A 22,562-nucleotide genomic window follows, 5' to 3' on the forward strand; every position below is an offset into this window, starting at 1 on the left:
AAATAAAACAAAATCAACGATTGAACTGTCATTTTTTTTCTCCCTCACTCCCCTCAAGGGGATAGGGGAGTCACATGACTACGAGTAACTGATTTAGCCAAGTGGCTGCAACTCAGTTTGCTGCAGAGCCGCCCCCTCCCGGCGGGAGCGCTGACGTCACGGAAAAGCCCCGTCGCGGGGCTGCCGGGCGCGCTATAAACGGCGGCGGGCAGCGGAGGCTTCAGGAGGCGGCACTGCCAGCGGACATCACACAGCCTCGGACTGCGGAGCCCGCATCGCAGACGTCAGGCGTTGCAGCAGGCGGATCGACGGCAGACGCCCACCCAGCGCCCAGTGCAGCCAAGTAAGGGGCCATGGCTGAGGGGCAGTCCCAGTGGGAGCCTCTGTGGGAAGGGGCGTTCCTGGTCTCCGAACTTTTTAAGTTAGGAAGGCAGCCAGTCCCTAGACTCCCTAGGTCTGTACCGGGGGTTCTGCCGTGGGAGAAAGAAGTTCAGGCGCAAAGGATGCGCTTCTGATGGGGGTTTCTAAATTCAATTTCGGAGGAGTGTCACCTTACAGATTAGGTGGCCAGGCGGCAGACTTCAAGGTCTGCTGTCGCAAGTCTGTCAACCCAGGGACTGTTTTTAAGACTTAAAAAGAAACCGGCTGGTTCTGGATCGTGGCATAGGTGTGATGTATGGAGTAGGGTGTGTGAGCTGAGCGTGATCCTTGCGCTCACGCGGGGAGCTTGCTGAGTTAAAAACCATAGAGCGGTTATCTCGGGCAGTCTTGGCAGAACAGACTGCCTGTCAGGCAAGGCAGTCTTGCAAGGAAAAAGTTGTAGGAAGTTGTTGAGTGGCTTTTCACTGAGTCTCTGATCTTCTAATTTACGTCAGAAAGGTGCAATTTTTAAAATAAATAATTATATACAGTAAAAAAATCATGGAGTGGACGACGTTCCTTAAGAATGAAGCCCTTTTTGTACAAGTGTGATGTGTCTGAATGTGAGCAGGTCCTTCCCCTCTCAGAAGAACCAGCCTCAGGGCTGCTACGCTAAACAGTTTCTGTAGATAAGAGGGTAGAGCTGAGGCATAGCACTCAAACAGAAACTGTCCCACTCCCCAAATAACGGCCTCTTCAGTCAGGCAGCTGGAGGACATCAGGGCAACCTTACTAAACATGGAAGTTCCCCCAAAGTGCCTGTCCAGTCCAGCCAGGGGAGTGATGTCATTGCCGCGTGTTTCCCACTGAGGCTCAAGACTGCAGGATGCGGGGGCAATTAAGAGCCATGTTTAGACAAGAACAGTTAACCTGGCCAGCTGGTGCCCAGCAGCTCTAACTTGTTGCTGATGGTAATGTCATTTCTGGAGGCAATGGGTTCCTTCCAGCTGCCTCTGTGCCAACTCCCGGTGGGATTTCCAAAGCTCCTTTAAGGACAGAGGGAGCTTATGGGCAATGGATGGATGGTGTTACTGCTACTACAAACGACAGCCTGATTGAGAAGCTAGTTACTGAGTGTGTGTGTGTGTGTTGTTGTTGTTGTTGAAAATTTTGCTTTCTAGGCTTAGGGACAGTTTAGTGGTTGATTCTTACATTAAGAATTCATACCCATCAAATGAAGCACCAAAGACAACTGTGTTGAGCGCCCCTGGGCCTGGCTCATTCTTAATCATATTGCCATCTTTACTGCTCTGATTCCTAGGATCCCGCAATGACTCTGAATAATGTCACCATGCGCCAAGGCACTGTGGGCATGCAGCCACAGCAGCGCTGGAGTATCCCTGCTGATGCCAGGCATCTGATGGTCCAGAAGGATCCCCACCCCTGCAACCTCCGAAACCGCCACTCTACTGCTCCGGAAGAGCACTGCCGGCGGAGCTGGTCGTCCGACTCCACAGACTCGGTCATCTCTTCTGAGTCTGGAAACACCTACTACCGAGTAGTGCTTATAGGGGAGCAAGGAGTGGGCAAGTCCACCCTGGCCAACATCTTTGCAGGTGTGCATGACAGCATGGACAGCGACTGTGAGGTCTTGGGAGGTAGGTGGCCCAGCCCCGGTGGGCTTCTGTCTTGTAAGCAGAAAGAGTGAGAGGGAGTGGGTCATTTTTTCTGCAGAATTGGGAGCCAGGCATAATGGTACACACTTGCAATCCCAGCACCAGGAAGGAAGAAGCAGAAGGGCTAGGAACTCAAGGTCATCTTCAGATACAAAAAGAGTTTGAGGCTAACCTGGGCTATGTGATTCTGTCTCAAAAAAAAAAAAAAAAAACAACAAATTGAAACAAAATGTATCTTTAGGATTAGGAGAACCTATACCTTCTCAATACTGAGATGGTGACAGAGGCCTAACTGCTGGCACAAAGCCTCAAGCACAAAAAAAGACAAGACAGGAGGAATACATGTACGCAGGACCAAATCTGTTGACCCAAGTTATCAAGGGGCTTTCTGAAGGTCAGGTCTGAGGGGTCCAAGAAGGCTGACTTGACCCTGGACTGGTTTTGGAGAGTTCACTACTGGAACGTTTTCTGTGACTATGCATAAAACCGAACCGATTTGGAAGGGAAAGAAACCTGCTAGAGTGGATCGATTAGTGTGCTTCCACTAACATTAGAAGCATTTGCAAGTGTAAGTAGGTCAAATGCTGTACTTGAAGTAGCATAATAACTTAAAAAACTGAGCTATGAAGATGGTGATAAATGCCCTGCATAGAGCCTGACAGGTCTCCAGATGATTTTCTGTATATGACCTATTTCCAGGATTTATTTATTTAATTCTTACCTATTTCTAGACCCACTTTGTACAAACATACATACACAACAACAGGTGGTAGCTTTTTAATATTCTGGGGTGGAAATTACAACTGGGTAGCCAGTTGTTGTCATACAATGTCCTTCAGCTAGAGCTCCAACATCAGTATATGTACCTGGAACAGCTGCACCCCCTAATTACAGCTGTAGAAATGGAGGGAGGATTGTTCAGTGTCTGTCCCCACTTTCAGTTAAAATGAGAGGAGTAAGCTCGGGAAAGATGGCTTAGTGGCGTCTCATTTCTCTCTATTCAACGTGTGCAAATCTTACTCCTCACTACAACAGCCCATTTCATGGAAAGGGTTAATTCTCCTCAGCTGTCTTGGTGTTAGGGAGTTAGTGCTTCAAGAGGCAGCTCAGGGACTGCGGGCCATGAATGATGGCTCCCTGATGGCTCCCTGATATAGCATCCATTCCTTTCCCCACTTTCAGAATCTCAGAGTCAAGGAGAAACAGGGCTGGCCTTGTGCAGTTGCTTTGCTCTTTGTATGGGCCACTGGGTGCTAGAAGACAGCGAAGGAGGAAGGAGATAATACTCAGAATGGGCGTGCCTAGTGGGAGGGGCCTTCCTGAAGTGCCTCGTGGTTGCTGATGTTTATTTCAGTCCTTTCAGAATTCCTATGCCCATGCATGAACAGGGTCTTGGGGAGGATGATTGGCAGATGGAGACCCGCCCTTCCGGGAAGCTGGGTGTAGAGGCTGGGGTTTTAGGATCTTATGTTGTTGCTGCTTTACACTCCTTCGACTAGCCTGGGTCCTGTGCTCTGTGTGTCCCTTCCTAATGTTCTCTAGATAGTACATGTCAGTATCTCTACAGGGCTGGAGGCTGACAGAGCTAAGTGGCTCCTAGGGCTGGCATCCAAACCTGCTTGTGGTTTAACCAAAAACCCACTTTCTTTTACTGTCCTCTGGATCTAACTTTCAAATGCTGTTAAGTACACAGCACACGGGTCAGCACCATGTAGACTTTGGGTACCCAGTGGCGGCTGAGTGGTGAGGCACTCAGAGCCACCGAGTGTAACTGAGAACATGGTGGCATTAGCAAGTACTGAGAAGCATAATAACTGCTCTAACTGTAATGATGCTGACAGAGGGGCAGGATTGTTTTGTTTGTTTAAAGAGGGAGGAGTTGAAAAGTTAGTGGACAATAGGCCCAGTAGAATAGTTTGCCCATTAGAAGGGGTGGTATCTATTCAGAGGGCAATACCCAATAGGCATAAAGCAATGGGACTTATATGCAACTGGAAGAGGGAAAAGTAGGAAACTTCTTTGGAGAGAGACAGGGATGGCACTCTTCCTTAACTGCGACTAGACTGAGCATCTGATATTGAGAAACTTCTCAGTGATGGATCCATCCACTGTTGCACATCCTCTGTGAGTCGGCTACATTCACTTGCTTTAGAAGTGCATCAGAAGTCATTCACATCGACGTGTAAGCTTTATTTTTCCCCAGAGGAAGGTTTTCCAAAGCACACCCGTGCATTGGCTTTATCTTTTTCCTTTCAGCATTTATTTACCAGGGGGAATGTACATGATAGTCTTCTCCACCATTTCTCCTAATAAAGATGGATGTTCTTCCAGCCTGTTGCAACAGTCATATGATTCTCTGTGCATAGTTAATTCCAGCTGTACATCCACCCATTCATCCATTCATTGATCCATTCATTTCTAAGTCATTACTGAACATGTAGCACAGCCCTTGGTGAGGCACAGTGGGAGTAGAAGGCACATGCAGAGCCCTGGAGTTTTCCCTTAGCATCTCACAATCTGCAATGGAGGTCAGATATACACCCATTGGAAAACAAGCCAGGATATGACGGTGATCTTGAGTTATGGGGAGAAAATGGAGGTTGGAGAAAAGAATTCTGTCTGTGTAAATCAGAAAAGGCTTAGTGGAAGAAAAGGTCTCTGATCTGGCCTTGAAGACAACTAGGACTTAGGAGGCCTGAGCTGAAGCAGCTCACAGCACAGGGAATGAGCTCTGGATTTGGAATGTACTGAGTGGGGAGAGACTCTGCCACCCCCAGGTGACACAGACTTAGCTAAGTGCTCTTGGGTTAGCTTCTTTACCTCAGGAAGCTTCCTCTCCAGTATAATTGGAGCGATTCGTCCTAGGATGGCACAGTTACCAAAGGAGAGAGCAGAGGGCAACAGCACGGTGTTGGCATGTACTGCCCAGAGAATCAACATTGTTCACAGCTCACTCTGCAGCTCCATTTCTTTCTTCATGGTTCGGTATTCTGTTTGTAGCCTCAGTTCCCATGGTCAGAAGCCTGAGCCTTAGGGGCCCTGGGAACATTGTCTAGAGTCACATGGGTAAGAAAGGGTAGATCCTAGATTTGAGGTGAGGTTTGTGTGTGCTCACAGTCACAACACCATGGCATTTGCTGCTCATCCATTTGGGACACAGTTGTATAAGGAGCATGTACCACGGGTCAGGCACATAATGGGTTGAGGGACCAGGGATGGAGACACAGAGAACAAAGCAGGAGGAGGATATAGCACAGGGTAGTAAGTATCTGGCAAGTGTCGCATGTTAGAGAGTAAGTAACACAAAGATTCACAGAGCAGGAAAAGAAGCTCAGGACTCTGATGCGATTTTAAATTCACACCCAGAGAGCACTTCCTTAGCAGGGATGAGCCCTACAGATATCTAAAAGAAGAGATTCAGGTGTAAGGGCCAAAAAGAGATAAATTGTTATGAAAGTTATAGTTTCAAAAAGATGGAACTAAAACCAGAAAACCCCAGAGGACATATGAGATTGGTGCACAGGGTTGCTGGGAAATCCTCTCACAAATATCCCAGGACAGCTGTTTTTTTCCAGATGGAGCTCCTCTGGCCCGTGACTGTTGTCACTCTTCACCCACAGCCAATGTAGGCTCAAATGCAGAGGGGAAGTTTCCATTACTTTCTATGTAACAATGGCACATTCCTGTAATCCCAGCACCCAGGAGGCAACTTCTAGGCCATCCTGATTGTGTAGTGAGTTCTAGGCTGGCCAGGGCTACTAGCAAGAATCCATCTCATCACAACAAAACAAATGAGGTGAAGGGTTAAAGAAAATGATAGTCCAATTAGGGGCCATCTCAAAAATATTTTTTCTTGTGCTTTTGCAAAGAGGAGAAACATTGCTGAGCTCAAAGTTTCTGAAGTTTTCAGTGAATGTTCAGTGGCCACCCACTAGAACACAATGGAGTTCCCATAAAGATTATGGAAATAGGGCTTATAGTTAAAACATCCCATAATGGAGCTTATAGTTAATGCTTTCTCATAGCTTCAGCCATTGAATTGGAGTCAAAAGGTCTTAGGGAATTTATTTATCCTTATAAATGGCTTTTCTCCATAAAAGGCCCAAGAATGATGGAGATGATCCCCTTTTAACTCAAGCTATTTATCCTTCCACAGAGCTGTGGGAGATTTGCTTAGTGACTGGAGGACTGTGTGCTGCATGTTGAAGGAGAACACACACACACACACACACACACACACACACACACACACACACACACACACGCAGATACACAGAGACCAGAGGTCACTGAACCATGCCCCCAGCCCCTAAAATGATATCTTTGAAGTTCATTTTCTGCCTCTGTCTGTCTGTCTGTCTGTCTGTCTGTCTGTCTGTCTGTCTCTTTACATATATTCATATACATACTTACATGCACATCACATATGTCTACATGAATATATAAATATTCACACACACACATGAAAGGTACATGTTCATGTGGGGCACATATATTTGTCTATGTGTGCATGTGCATCTGGATTCTAGAGGTCAGCCTTGGGTATTGTTCGTCCATAGGCATGAGTCTTGTTTTGGGAGGCAGAGACTCTCAGCTAGGCTGGCCCACCGGTGAACCCTGGGTTCTTCCTGCTTCTGCCTCCCCAAAACAGGGGCTCCGAGGGCTTCCCACCGTGCTTGGCTTTTCACGTGGACCCTTGAGGATGGAGCTCAGGCTCTTGTGCTTGCACAGTAAGCACTTACTGACGGAGCTGCGTCCTCAGTCCCACCCCCAACCCCCCACGCCCAGAGTACAAATTCTAGAGTGAGGTCAACAGGAACCTCTTATGCTGAATTATTTCTCATTCACCTGACTGATATCAATGCTCGCTCTTTTCTAGAAGATACATATGAGCGTACCCTGGTCGTTGACGGAGAGAGTGCAACCATTATCCTCCTGGACATGTGGGAAAATAAGGTATGCAGGGCCTGTAGCTGGCAGTGTATTCCTTTAGGGCTTGCCTTTCAACAGGCTGCTTGGTGCCAGAGTGACCTTGTCCTACATAGTAGATGTTCCAGACGAGGAGGGCTCATTTCCTTGATTAAAAGCATTTACTTCTGAAGAACGAGACTGTGCTGGAGAACAGGTCGTTCACAGATGAGCCCTGAAGAACAAACAAATTGCAGTGGTTTGCCCTGAGTTCTATTAAAAACCACAAGAAGCATATTTGTTTTAGGGAGAGTTCAAACAAGCACGGCCACTTATTTTCAATGACACAGAACCACCTTGTGTGAAGTTGGCTTTCTCCATCCTGGATTCCAACATGGCTTTTGACAGCTTTGGGGTCTCCCAGAAAATATGCAAGATCATTGTTTACTGAGAACTTTCCTATTCTTACAAAAAGATTCTTAATTCTTAATTAGAAGGTTTTTAGGGAGTTAGAAAAGGCTGACTGTTGGCAGGTTAGATTGAGATTGCAAATACTGTTTGTCAAAGTACTTATGTATTGTTATAACAGTACAAGCTGTAGTAGTAACTGGAAAGTAAGCTGTTTGCTATAGAAACAATAGAGACTGGCTTTCTTTGCATCTCTAGACATCCTGGAAGACCAATGTGTTTTGGGGTGTTGGAAGCAGTTTTCTTGTTTTCTCTCACTTGGGATAGACATGCAGTTTGACACCTTAATTTTTAGGTTAGCCTGAGCTCATGGAAGGTCTCTTTATTTCATCAGGGGGAGAACGAATGGCTCCATGACCACTGCATGCAGGTCGGGGATGCCTATCTGATCGTCTACTCTATCACAGACCGTGCAAGCTTCGAGAAGGCATCTGAGCTGAGGATTCAGCTCCGCAGGGCCCGGCAGACAGAAGACATTCCTATAATTTTGGTTGGCAACAAAAGCGACTTAGTGCGGTGTCGAGAAGTGTCTGTGTCAGGTGAGAGGGCGTGTGACATGGGCTCTACCCCTGCATGGAACACATTGGTCCACCAGCAGGTTCTCTTCCCCTTCCCCTGCAAGGTTGCATCCAGGGGCTCAGTGGATGCTCCATGAAGCTTGATAAATACTGTCTAAGACTCTCACAACTCCCATTGTTTGTATTAGTCATTTGCTGTTCTCTGTATCCTCTGGTCTACCTGAAGGTCCAGTGTACCCTCTCCCCCTTGGCTGTCCTCCAGGAGTTACTTTAAGAAGGAGAGCAGCCTTAGGAATTTCCTGACAGTTATACCCCTTGCTCACCCTTCTGTTCTCCAAGCAGAGCCCAACTTCAAGGGAGGAAAAGCCACACATGAATGCAAGGAGAGAAACCTGGGGTTAGGACACTCATAAGAGAGAGTTTCAAAAGAGACAGCCTTATATACTCTGCCTACTGACGTTCTGGTTATTGCTCTCTAATCCCACCCCTCCTTTGTAAACTTCTGTGAGAACATCAGACTGATGGAACCACACATGCTTCTTGGTCCTTAGTTCAAGCCTAATTCCTATTTGATGAGTAGGTCTCCATATTCTTTTTAGGGCCTTCAAGATCGTATTGGCTCAATGTAGATTTAGTACAACCGTAAAAAAAAAAAAAAAAAATATGGCATTTTCAGTCCCTGCTCAGTCAAGACAATTCTCCCAACTGGTGGGAACATTTTACTAGGACACAAACACTATTCCGTGTTCACATCTTCTCAAACTGAAATGTGGATGCGTGGCCGTTAAACACAGTGGAGTATTTAAAACTGAGAGCTTTAGAAAAGCTTGGCTAGTTTGATGGACTGAGTTTCCTGTCCCTGTTGGTTACAAGCTCTTTCATGTTTTTTTTTTTTTTTTTAAAACCACATTCAGTTTCTTTGTCTATCTGATAAGAGTAATGGTATGTTTTCAAGATTGTTCTGAGCAGTGAAAAGTGTTTGGAAAGAGATTAGCCTGGCTGTTGAATGTAGCAAAGCTGTAGTAAGTGAAGGCTATGACTTTTGCTGTTCTAATTCATATCATAGACCTAATGGAATTGGACTTCCATATAGTGAGTTTGTGGTGAGCCAGATCTAGCTGGCTTCCTGGGATCCTCTTATGGGCTATTTCCACTCTGACCCTGGGAGGATGCATGCTGTAGTGTGTTCTTCTGCCTATAACGTAGCCTACTGCCCTGTGCTACCCCAGGGCAGTTTTAAAGAGGTGTTCTCCAGCTTGGCCACATTGTACAGGATCATACTCTATGAGCCCTCTGACTTGCTTCTCCCCTTTCCTCTCTAGAAGGGAGAGCTTGTGCTGTGGTGTTCGACTGCAAATTCATCGAGACCTCTGCGGCTGTGCAGCACAACGTGAAGGAACTGTTTGAGGGCATTGTGCGACAGGTGCGCCTGCGCAGGGACAGCAAGGAGAAGAATGAGAGGAGGCTGGCCTACCAGAAGAGGCGGGAGAGCATTCCCAGGAAAGCCAGGCGCTTCTGGGGCAAAATTGTGGCCAAAAACAACAAGAACATGGCTTTCAAGCTCAAGTCAAAATCCTGCCATGACCTGTCTGTGCTCTAGGCACCCAGTGTCACCCAGATGTCCCCTTGGTGGACATCGTTGAAGGCTATTGGGACCAGTGATCTATATTAGATTGGATACATAAGCATTGTTAGACGCAACTTCCCCTATGGCAGATGGAAACCAACAGGTTAGCCTTGTGGGCAACCAAGTGCACGGGCAATGAATGAGCTCTGTCAAGAGTCAGTATTTATTCATAGGAAAAGCTTGACCTGCTACGTGGATGTCTCAGACTCATTTAAGACACGCTTCGGGTTCACATGAGTTTCTCTCTCCTTTGGACAGCAGAATATTTTTTTCCTCAGTGTTGTTCCATGTGATTTCGAGGTCCTTGGGTCATATAGAAATGTAGGGAAATGGTGGTAGTTTATTGGAAGGAGAAGGGCTCACTGCATACTTATATCCCTGAAACGACATCTTTAGAGCTGGCCTCATCACAGTTGTGACTATTTCTGCTCCAGTGAAGAGAATTGTTAGAATTTGCTGGAAACTGAGGCTTACTAACAGTTTTTGTTTAAAGACCACAGAGATTTGTAGACTTAGGAGCTGATATGTGTACTACTTATAGGTTCAAAAAATTGTTTACTTATGTGTCGTAGAAGTGTTTATTTTGAGGAAACTATTTTTTTTTTTGCCAAATTCTACTTAGTCAAATCATCTTCTATGTCTTGCTGTTTTTTAAATCATTAAGCTATCATAAAATATTTTTTAAAAAAATCTCAACTATATTGATAACCTGCAGTGCAAAATTTTAAATATAGTCCTGTTTTTCCCCCAAAACATAAACATGCCCCATCCTTTGGGTTGCTTCTTGTATGCCACAGCTGAATTATATTTATTATTTTGCAAATAACCATTTTAATATTTGATAAAGCATATTTATGAGCATATTTCTTACTGAGAAAATGTCTGTTTTATTACCTTTTTATATTTTTCAAAGTATTCAAGTTTTTACCTATATGTCTTATAATAAAATAAATAAAATCTTTGAAAAGGAAAGCATTCTGCTATCCTCCATGCATAAGACAAGTATGAGTCTTTTCCTCTGGTGTTTAGAACAAGCTGTGTTTCCAAGGGACAGACAGTTTCCCCTGCCATTAGCTAAGTCCTTAGCTATTTTTTTTTTTTTTAAGAATCCCCAAGTTCTCTCCTTTGGAATCATGGTTCATAGAAAAGAAGAGTTATTTCTGGCTGATTGAATTGGGAAGGATTTGGGGTCAAATAAAGCTGAGCTAGAATCAAAGCCGATTGTCCTTCTACTTTGGTCTGGCAAATTCCTGACTGGACAGATGGACCTCGTTTTGTCCCTTGAAGGCTCATGGTCTTAGGCTTCACTAAAGCATTAGGGGGGATTTAAAAATGTGTGTGTGTGTGTGTGTGTGTGTGTGTGTGTGTGCTTGCGCAGTGGTGATTAGTGATTTTCAGCCTAAGATCTAGCCAAGCAAAGCTTAAACCAAATTGCCCTCTCAGCCACTAATATGGCTTGGCGTGGCTCTCAGGGCAGTTTTGCAAGGGCAGTATGTTACCCTTGTTGGAACAGAAGGCTCTGGTGGTCTTCTTTTGCTCTCTTCTGGCTCCCCCTACACACTTCTTCTCTTCCAACCCACTGTCTTTCTGAGGTTGTAGATACCCTGATGGTGATACTCGGGAAGTCTTCCGAACCGTCTCAAGCTCCTGTAGTTTTCATAGGCAGCCACCATGCTTTGTTTGGCTCCTTTTTTCCAAGTTGAGGGCAAAGGTTCCCTTCTGTGCGCTTTATGCCTTTGGATTGCTCCTGGGAATTGCACAGGGAGCGGAGCTAACAGGAAAGAGTCAGGCTGCACAGGCCTGGGATGGACTTTGGCTCTGCCTTCTCTTAAGCCAGAGTGTATCTCTGGATTGACATTCATTTCTAGCTTTCTCATCTGTGAAATGGGCTTGCTCACCATCCTTCTGAAGTGGTTGTGAGAGTGACATCTGTTTGTGTTGTGCAATGGGGGTTGTGGGGGGTGGGTGGGGAGGGCTTGGGAAATGTAAACTTCCATTGCTTGGTCCTGTATATCCTTCCTTCTGGGAAGCTTAGAACTGGCTTTATGAGTCTGTTTTTCTAAGTTCAAATGGAAACCCCTTCAAATCAGAGACTACTATGCCTTTTTCCCTCAACACCCCTACTTTTCACTGAAGCACCTTATACTGGTTTGAACTTTCATGGTGTTTCCTTGTGAATTTCACAGACCTTTTGTGACTCAGTGAGGGAGACAGAATTCTTTACTTCACACGCACACACATACAACACACATTGTCTGGTATACATACTGTGAACACATAAAACTATACAAATTACAAACAGCACACACAGATGACACATATACATTTTGCTATTAATTTTCCCTGTTTTAAAACTCAACTTCCCTTTAAATTCTTTCAGACAAGTCCCTCCTCCCCTCAATGGCTAACAGAAGACAGACTTCCTAGCGCAGAGATTTGGCCAGCGTTGTTGCCAGGGCTCACAGCTTGGCCCAAGTTGTAGATCATGGGGCTACACTGCAATCCAGAGAGCTTTTGCTTAAGAGTTATAGCTCTAGAGTCAGACAGACCTGAATTTTGGCACAGTAGATACCACTGAGAGTGACACTGTTCTCTTCCAGCCTCATCTTCTCATCTCTAATGTCAAAAGAACTAAGTGCCTGTGGGACTGGATGAGACCCATGGAACCACCTGGGAGAACTGTGACCCTTCCCCTCTGCTGCAGTACAGGCCCCTCCTCTCACACAAGCTTATCACACACCAGGCACTGCTTGCTGCTGGGAACGCAGTGATGACTAAGACATTGTGCTTATCCTTGGAAACCTCATGAGCAGTAAATCTGACTGTCCCCAATGAACAAAGACAGCATCGTTGGAAAGAGGAAAAAACCACAAAAAACCTCATTTAGCCATATTTAAGGAACAAAGGATGGGTCAGAACAGCTTGCCTTCAAGAAGCTTATGGTATAGTCCATAATGGTGGGGAGTAGGCAGGATGGTGACTGAAGACAAGAACCTGAAGTGTGCTGTGAAAGACAGTAACTGCTGTGTGAAAAGTGAGGGAGGGAGAGGAGAGGGAGACAGAGACACGGACATACAGAGACAGAGACATACAGATACACAGAGACACAGACATACAGATACACAGAGAGAGACATAGACATACAGATACAGAGAGACACAGACATACAGATACACCGAGACAGAGACATAGACATACAGATACACAGAGATACAGATACACAGAGACACAGACATACAGATATACAGAGACAAAGACATACAGATACACAGAGAGAGATAGACACAGACATGGTGTATGAGAGTGATCTTGGTACAAAGGAGACTCACAGACAAGGTTACCGTGTAGAGGTTGGGACAATAAAGTTACATTTAGAAGACTTCTTGGAGCCACCAAAGCTGGAAGAGCTATGGAAGGGTTTTCTCCAAAGACTTCATAGGATCTGTGTCTCAAATGACAGTGATCCAAGTTCTAGCACCTAGAACTTCAATAGCATTGATTCCTGTTGTCTTAGCCACTAAGCTAATCTCAGCAGTGCTAGAAAACTAACACCATGGGTCATTTAGTTGACTGAGCCCCACTCCATTCATCTGGAAGATGCCTCTCAACTCCCAAGAATGTCATGCGACCTGAATGTCTTGTTTACTTATTAATTTGTCTTTCAAGAGGTGGATGCTAAGTTTCAAACCTAGGGCAAGTGGTCTAGGTGCCAGTTTAACATATCTAAGTAGACCTGGCCTCCTGGTTTTCCTAGCATCCCTCAGTCCCTACTTGTTACAGAGTATGGCTGACATACCACTTTACTCTGAACTCTCCAGCCCGGGGGCTGTGCTGCTCATTCTCCAGAGGCTCTTCTGTATGTAATGCAGACATCTTGGGTACCTGCCTCTGTTGTACCTTTGGCCTCCTGGTTGCTGTACCCGGTTCCCTCTCTACTTTCCCACACCTTCTCTCCCCACATGGCCCAGCTCAGTCTGGTTATGTCCACTCTAGACTTCCCCAGATACCCCTGTCTTTGCCTTTGGCTATGCTTTCCCTTTTATCTACAATAAACTTTCTCCTCCACCATACTTAGGAGCAGTCATGTCCTTTACTTTCTCCTCCCTTCCTTCCTTCCTTCCTTCCTTCCTTCCTTCCTTCCTTCCTTTCCTTCCCTTCCCCTTCCTTCCTTTCCTTCCCTTCCCCTTCCTTCCTTCCTTCCTTCCTTCCTTCCTTCCTTCCTTCCTTCCTTCCTTCCTTCCTTTCCTTTCTTTCCTTCCTTTCCTTCCTTTCCTTCCTTTCCTTCCTTTCCTTCCTTTCCTTCCTTTCCTTCCTTTCCTTCCTTTCCTTCCTTTCCTTCCTTTCCTTCCTTTCCTTCCTTTCCTTCCTTTCCTTCCTTTTCTTCCTTTCCTTCCTTTCCTTCCTTTCCTTCCTTTCCTTCCTTTCCTTCCTTTCCTTCCTTTCCTTCCTTCCTTCCTCCCTCCCTCCCTCCCTCCCTTCCTTTCCTTCCCTTCCCTTCCCCTTCCTTCCTTCCTTCCTTCCTTCCTTCCTTCCTTCCTTCCTTCCTTCCTTCCTTCCTTCCTTTCTCCCTCCCTCCCTCCCCCTCCCTCCTCTCTCTCTCTCTCTCTCTCTCTCTCTCTCTCTCTCTCTCTCTCTCTCTTTCTTTCTTTCTTTCTTTCTTTCTTTCTTTCTTTCTTTCTTTCTTTCTTTCCTCATTCAGTGGGAGGGACTTAAGTGAACAGATAAGCTAGGGAGAAGTTGCAAGGTTATGTTGAGTTTCAAACTGGGAAGTGTTGACTTGGTTCAGGAAGCAATTTAAATGACTAATATTCCCAAACACGGTGTGCCCCTGTTGCTACTTCAGGGCACCTCAGGGATTGAGGAAGCTGGCTGGAACCAGAAGGAGAGATCCTCCTCAGGTGAGCAACAGCTTTGAACTGAGTGCTGAGTGAGGTGATTTCTGCAGAGTCCTTCAAGTGCTGATGAGGTTCTCTTAGGATGTGTATGCATGTTAGAGAGCACACTTAGAGTTCATATGCATAGCGGCATAGATTTATTTACATGTGGTATGCATGTTAGAGAGCACACTTAGAGTTCATATGCATAGCGGCATAGATTTATTTACATGTGTATGCATGTTAGAGAGCACACTTAGAGTTCATATGCATAGCGGCATAGATTTATTTACATGTGTATGCATGTTAGAGAGCACACTTAGAGTTCATATGCATAGCGGCATAGATTTATTTACATGTGTATGCATGTTAGAGAGCACACTTAGAGTTCATATGCATAGCGGCATAGATTTATTTACATGTGGTATGCATGTTAGAGAGCACACTTAGAGTTCATATGCATAGCGGCATAGATTTATTTACATGTGGCGTACTAGCAAAGTAGTAAGGCCTGGTCCTCACAAATGCCAGATATCAGAACCGAAGGGCTTAGGTGAGACACAGAAGCTGCACGAGCAGGCCAGATGCATGTCAGGCAAGGCCCAACTTCCATGATTTCACTGGAGTAAGGATGTGGGTTACAGGTACCCCTACACTTCCAGTGATTGGCTGGCTGAATCCACAAGGAAGTGAAGAACTCTATACAGGGCACCAATGTACTGAAAGCAAAGACAAAGTTTTAAGTACTGTGTATTCTCATGTTGGAGAGCTGAATACAGACTAGCTTCACGTATCAATGAGACAACCAGACTCTTATCTTACTTCACATTTCAATATTTGTGTTCTCCAAATGGAGAGGCTATCGGTAGCTTAAAGTATTTCAGAGCACACCAAGGACACTGAGCATCCAAGAGGAACATCCCCATTCAGAAACTTCACCCAGGCCACTTTCAATTAGGTTTACTGAGGCAGTGGTCACATAAGTAAGTAAGTGAATGCCAAGGTGTCCCTGCATCTCCTACTCCATAATGTGTTTAACCTCCAGTTTACCATTAGGCTGTAAGAAAAATCACGACGTGTGAGAGATGCTGAGGCGTGGTCCTGTGAGCATCACCCAGAGGCCCCACATGGGTGTCTGAGTAAAGAAAATGTGCAGCTTTCATATGATGCTCTGGTATCCTACTGGGGACATGAGCATCCAAATTTACCAGGGAAGTACACATGTGTGACTATTAGAACATGGGAATGGAACAGGGTAAGGAGGCAGTCAGCTTAAGCCTTCAGCTTTAATTTGTCTAAAAAGCCACAATCAGACATATTTGAAAGTAGTTATTTCTTTCTCTGTAAACACTAGACCAGTCAAAGCAATGAGGTAGGAGTGGAAATCCTAGTTAAAAGAATCCAAAGGCAACTGCCTTCTGTGTTTCATCTACTTGATTATAAGATGGAGCGGGTGGCCTGCCATAATGTGTTTCAATATTTGGAAACAGCTTGTGAGGATCTTGGATTTGAGGAGGAACAACTGGGAAAATGGAGTCCTCAGTTGGGTTGGAAAAATAAGAATAAGTGAAACCAGGGCCTCCAGATGTCTTTGGACAAGGACTGCAAACATCCAAGAATAGAGAGACAAGGAGGCAGGCGGCCGACATGGGCCCCACTGCCATTGCAAGGGGTGCTCTGAGAGGCATATGCTAGCTGTCATGTGTGAATTATCCGAGTCATTGCCAACAGACTTTGTTGATGAGGATGGGAGCGGCTAATGTTTATTTTGGGCCCTGTCACATGGCAGCACATGTGGATCTCTTGACTCCAAAGATGATTCGCACTTAGAGATTGAGAGGACCTTGGCTGTGGGTCCGCTGCTCCTTTTTATACAGAAAACTATCCTGAATTTGACACTGAGTGGTACTTGCTACAGGTAAAACCCTGAGCTATAGGTCTCAGATAATCGCTGAGGTGATAAGGGTATACCGCCATATCACCTGGGTATTCACACCGCAGGCAGGTGTGCTCTTTGGTAACCTTCTTACATATATGACATTCTCTAGACCACTCTTCCTAGCACATGTCTAACAAAACTCACTTGTCCCAGGTTTCTGGCTTCTGTCAGGTGAAAGGATTATGTTAGAGAATCTGAGAAGGGGTTTGTTTTATATCCAGAGAACACTGGGCTCAGAGTAGGAAGTCTTAGATCCTGGCCCTGGTTTTGCTAGCTATGAATGGACTCTTAAACCCTCTCAACACAAAAGAACAAGGGTTTAAGACTCCAGAGGGTTTTTAAGATGACAGACTGGGATAAGGGATAAAGAGTGGGTATCTTGGTCCCTACAGGATCATTAACGTGCTGTGCGCATGAGCTGGCCCTGAGCTTGTCTGCACTTCAGTTACTTTGATGATGTTTAAGGGAGATTCCAGGCACCCCAGTTGCATGGGGGGGGGGGGAGACCTTTGGGTTTTGTGGTTCTCTTGATGTCCACCTTCAGCTTACCTAGCACCGTTCAGCATAGAGACCAACACTTTTCTGTTTTTTTTTTTTTTTTTTTTTTTTTGCTTACATTGCACCGGCCTTGATCACTGTTCTTCAGAATATTTAAAGTGAGTTAGAAACATTAGCTGTTGGGACAGTGCCAGTGCCATCTCTTCTGGCAGCTGAGGGAGGGAACTCTTAATTTGATTTCCTTTGTTATGCCTTTGAGAGCCTCTGTACAGACTGTCAATTAGCACTCTATTTTTGGTGATGCAGATAAAGATCTTTGACTGATTACAAACCCCAGTTTGAGGGTGAACTGGTTCATTCCCCTGCTTGTGAGAAGAACAGTTCTCCACACCATACACAAATGGGCCCCGGGGGCCTCGAAGGTGTTTCTGGTCAAAACTGTGAGTAAGGCAAGATGTTTGCCACAGAAGCGGAAGCAGGCTGACTGACATGGTCAGGAAAGATAGCTGAAAGGGGAAGGTGCTAAAATGCAGCTGCATCCTGGCTGTAAGGAGTACCTTCCACGTTCTTGTTTTCTTGTGTGTGTGTGTGTGTGTGTGTGTGTGTGTGTGTGTGTGTGTTTGTGCCCATGTGCTTTGATATGAAGTATCTTCCTTAATCATCCTCCACCCTCTTTTGAGACAGTGTCTCACTGAACTTGAACCTGAGCAGCCAGCCAGTGACACCTAGGACGTCCCTCTTTCTGCTTACCCCACAAGCTGAGGTTGCAGACATGTGCTTTCTTGGAAAGGGTGGGTGCTAGAGATCCAAACACAGACCTACGTGGTTTTTTGGCAAGCACTTCACTGACTGAACCATCTGCCTAGCCTGTTTTAGCCTCCTTCAACCAGATTATTACATCTTAATGAAGAAATTAACTACATACATTGAATAAGTTCTCTATTCTTTATACTTCTGTTCTCTGGATTTCCCAGAGAACACACTCCTTGGCCAAAGATGTTCCCCCCAACCCCCGCAACTGAGAACAGGTTGAAAAATTCAAGAAGCCTCTAGGAAGTCCTGAGATGGTGATGTAGTCTGTGCACTGCACGGGAACAAGATGGCGGCTAGCCATACTGCAGGCTAGCAGCCTCCACCTCCTGGGAGCATGAGTAGGGGCAGTATTGACAAAGGCCTCTTGTCTATAATCTTGTGCCTATGCTTCTGAACTTCCAAGAGAAGGATAGCCTTAATCCCTGCATCACCCAGGAGTACCTCGTAGGTGCCCGTGGTGTTGGAGAGTGAGTGCCAGGCCTCATATACTGACGGGTTCCACCCCTGAGCTGCACTTCCGCTCTGCTCTTGGTTGCCTGAGGTGGACACAGAAACCTTTCCCGCTACGGCTGGTTCTTGAGCTTTCCTCCAGTTCCCCCCCCCCCACACACACACACTTCACAGAGGCCGCCATCTTCCTGTCGTGACTATCCCATCGGTCTTCTCTCCAGCACAAGCCTTACTCTACTGAGCTCAGGATCCCTGAAGGTTCAGGTGCGGTGTCACACGTCAGATTTTCTAAGAGTGTGTTCTCAGGCCATTTGCTCTCAGCTCATGTCAATTTCAACGAAAGAGGAGTCTGTGGTCAACTATGTACTGGGTTTGAATCCAGGGTCCCGTGCATGCTTGGCAACCACTCTGCCACTGACTTGTGAGTGCTTATAGCTGGGATGGAAATATAGTAGCAGGGGAGCAGAAGGAGTGGGAGGAAAGAGAGCAGGGGATGGATTTGATCAACATCCTCTGTGTGCTTGTATAACAAACACTCTCAAACAAACAGTAGCAAATATATTCAAGATGTGCCTGAAGTGACAGTTACCACTCTAAGAGCACAGTTCTTCACCTTAGGTATGTTCAGGGCCCTGCAGACATTACACCATCCGTATCCAGTTTCTGTCATCCAGCCTGTACCAGGGTTAGAATGCCGTTTGCAGCCTGGGAAACCTCCATCCCACTTCTGGCATCTATGAGTTTTAGCGCTTCAGGCAGCTCACCTGAGTGGATAGCTAGCTGCCTCCTCGCCCTGTGACTTTTTTTAATTTTTAGAGAGTCTAGCCATGGGGTTCAGTCTTTCCTTAACCCCCTTCCCTCTTCCCTTAGCCTCCAAATCCTGGGATAATGTGTGTAGCACCACATCCCGCTGGTCCATAATTTCTTTCATATAATGTCTTTAAGATTCATCCAGGTTGGGACATGCATCAGATCTCTTCCTGCTCCTTCCTCTTGATCCCTTTATTTTGTTTGTTTATTTTTGCTATTGTAAATAAATTACACATTTCTTTCTTCCCGTCCCTTCTTCCAAACTCTCCCATATGCCCTTCCCCATTTTCCTTCAGATTTATGGTAATTTTTCATTCCTTGCCATTGCATGCATGTATGCATTATATACACATTCTCCTAAGTATGACCTGTTGAGTCCATATAGTGTTACTTGTATGTGTGCTTTCAGGGATGATTTTGTTTTTTTAATAGTGAGTGGCTATCAGTGTGCTCTCCCCTGGGAGGACCACCTCTCTTGTTCCCAGCTTTCCTCCGTTTCCTGTCGGTCTTTGTGTAGGGTTGAGGCCTTGTGGGGTTTTCCTCCATCGATTTGGCATGCTCACTGGTGTGATCCTTGTTCAGCTCACATTTGGGCAGTCATGTTGGTGAGATTTTACGGTTATAACTTCTGATGTTACTAGAAGACACAATCTCACAGGCTCTTACAGTCTTTCCTCCCCTTCTGCAGCAATGTTCCCTGAGCCTTAAGTGGGGAAGTATTTTGTAGACGTATACATTGGGACTGGGCTCCACAATGATGCATTTTTATTGGTTGACATTTCTGCCTGTTGCAAAAAGAAGTGTCCTTGATGAGGGGTGAAGACTACACTTGCCTGTGAGTATAAGGACAAAGGCTTATTGATCATTGTTAGGAATTAGGCTGGTTTAGTAAATTAGTGGTTGTAAATTCTCCTCTAATAACCATAACTTCACTAGCACTAATTAGTTAGCTAGGTTTCAAGTACCAGGTATTCTCTCTCTCTCTCTCTCTCTCTCTCTCTCTCTCTCTCTCTCTCTCTCTCTCTCTGTTGCTCCAAGACAGGGTTTCTCTGTGTAGTTCTGGCTGTCCTGGAATTCACTCTGTAGATCAGGCCAATCTTGAACTCAGAAATCTGCTTGCCTCTGACTCCCAAGTGCTGGGATTAAAGGTGTGTGCCACCACTGTCCTACCTGCTATCTCTCTTGTTGGTTGGTCTTGAGTCCAGTTAGAGAGATGTTGGTTGTCATCAATGTATGTGTGCCACTGCCGAACCCCTAGGGCTATCATGCCATGCTGGTTGTTGATGTGTTCATGGGTTGGTTGGCTCTCTCCTTTGGAAGCTTGTGTGGTGCCTTCTAGTACTATGAAAACTAGTCCTCAGGGAGGGGGCATTGAGGTCAGCTCCAGCTCAGGGTCCCCTGGGTTCTGTTTCTCAAGTGCATGGTGTCTTCACCAATAGAGACTTACCTCCCACCTCTGGAGTGTAACCAAGGGCAATAGCAATAAGATGTATGTCTTGGGACTTTCTTAACCAGCTTTAGCCAACAACTCAAAAGAGAGCCTCTTATGTCTGGCACTGGGGTTTTTTGATAGGTGGTCTTTGGCTCTTAGATGGATCACTGTCAGTCCAGATGATTGTGCGTGCTCTTTCTCTCTAAACTTGTACACTTTGTCTCTCTTCACTGGTAATGGATTCTCAGGCGTCTTCCTGTTTGGGACTATTTGAATAGTGTGCTGAGGACATGGGTGTAAAATACCTGCTTGTACTCTCACTTTCAATTTCTGTTTATTTTCGTGGTATTCATGGTTGAACACAGAGTCTCAGGCATGCTAGACAAGTTCTCTACCACTGAGCAATATCCTAGGCCTCTAACTTCAACTCTTTTGAGCATATTCTAAAAAATGGTAAGTGTTTTTTGATTTTTTTTGAGGAACTAGCATCTGCTTTCCTCCGTGGCTGCACCATTCACATTCCCACCACGTGTAGAAGGGATATAACTTCTCATCTGTTGACCAACACTTCCTGGTTTCTACTTGAAATATTTAATAACCATTTCTACAGACGGTGTAGTGGTATCTCACTCTGGTTGTTTTTCTTTTTTTCATTAAAAGTTTTGTATACTATATTTTATTCTTTCCCCTTCTCCAGTTGTCCTGTGTCCTCCTTACCTCTCTTCTCATCCAATTTCATGTTAGCTCCTTGTCCTTCTCAAAAAGAAAAAAAAATCAAAACAAAGAAACAGCCAGTAAGACAAAGAGATACCAAAACAATACAATAGCACATTAAAAGAGAAAGCAAAATAACCCCCCTAAATCCTCCAAAGCATGGATTCTGGTTGTTGGGCATGTCCCGGAGTGTGGCTGATACCCTCAGTGATATCCCATTGAAGGAAGCAAACTTTCTCTTTCCCAGCAGGTATGAATTGCAAATAGTTTCTTGGTTAAAGTTGGGACTTTGTGTTCACTTCCCCTTCTCAGTGCTGGGATTGTGTTTGGTTAGAAACTTTGGCCGTCTTGTGCATGTTGTCACAGTCTCTGTGATCACATGTGGACCTGCCCTGTTATGTCTCGATGATGCTATTCTTTGAAGTCATATGACATTCTGGCTATTAGAATTTTTCTACCTCCTCATATGCATGGATCCTTGAGCCTTGAGGGGAAGGGATTGATGGAGACATCCCATTTATGGCTGACTGACCCAAATCAATTACCTTTTGCACATTGTTGAGTTGTAAGGTTCATTCCGTGTCAATTCCCATTTTCTACAAGAATAAGCTTCTTTCATGTGGGTTGAGCAAGACACTTGTCAATGGGTATAGCAGTATGTTATTAGGATTCATTTTATTGCTGTTTCTTTAGCAGAAAAATAAAAGTAAGTTTGCCCTTAGGGTCATGGCTTATCTAATCTTAGGTTCTTAACCTTAGCAGTGTTAGGTATGGATTCCATAGCATAGAATGGGCCTTATGACCAATCAGAATGTAGTTGGTTACTCTCAAAATATCTATTCCACAGCTGCACCAGTATGTCTTGAGGCAGGTCACTTGTAAGACCCAGGGTTTGTAGCTGGGTGATACTGATGATAAAACTTCTCCGTTGGCTGCATATAAAGTACCTCCCAGCCCCATGAACACTAGTTCACAGTGGTGAAGCTTCTAGCTTGCTACCAGCTCAAGTTTTCCATGTTAATGATGTAAGTTAGTTGTGTCTTCAGCAGTCGGGCCTTACCATCAGGTCATGGAGAGTACTGAATAGCCTTGACCATAGCCTAGGTATTTGAGGGATCTTTGGGATCCCTTCAGCCTTTAGTTCGAAAAGATGGAGCCCATTCCTGTCACTGGATGTTTTATTTGGTGGCATAAAATGTCTAGTTGGGGCACTATGATCCCTATTATTTGGTGACTCCATTTAGGTTATCTATCTATCTATCTATCTATCTATCTATCTATCTATCTATCTATCTATCTAAGTCTTGTCTTTTATTGTCTATTGTAATGCTAAATGGAGTCCCCTAAGACCTGGAGTCTGTACATAGCCCCTGGGACCCTGTCCCCAAAGTAATTCTGATTGGTGAGTAAAGATGCTGGCATCCAAGAGCTTGGCTGAAGAGACATAGGTGGGGTTGAGGTTTCTCAGGCTTGGG

The 22,562-nt window shown here is 45.3% G+C and overlaps 1 protein-coding gene across 1 annotated transcript; it reads left to right on the plus strand.

The window, feature by feature from the left end:
* Nucleotides 1-223: 223 nt before the first annotated feature.
* Nucleotides 224-10,770, plus strand: Gem (GTP binding protein (gene overexpressed in skeletal muscle)). Its single transcript, NM_010276.4, has 5 exons — nucleotides 224-343; nucleotides 1,682-2,018; nucleotides 6,916-6,992; nucleotides 7,747-7,951; nucleotides 9,253-10,770. Exons 2-5 carry the CDS (start codon nucleotides 1,691-1,693, stop codon nucleotides 9,528-9,530), a joined length of 888 nt encoding a protein of 295 aa, NP_034406.2. The 5' UTR covers nucleotides 224-343; nucleotides 1,682-1,690; the 3' UTR covers nucleotides 9,531-10,770.
* Nucleotides 10,771-22,562: the final 11,792 nt, after the last annotated feature.

This window comes from Mus musculus, chromosome 4 (genome assembly GCF_000001635.26).
Source record: "Mus musculus strain C57BL/6J chromosome 4, GRCm38.p6 C57BL/6J".
Lineage (NCBI taxonomy): Eukaryota > Metazoa > Chordata > Mammalia > Rodentia > Muridae > Mus > Mus musculus.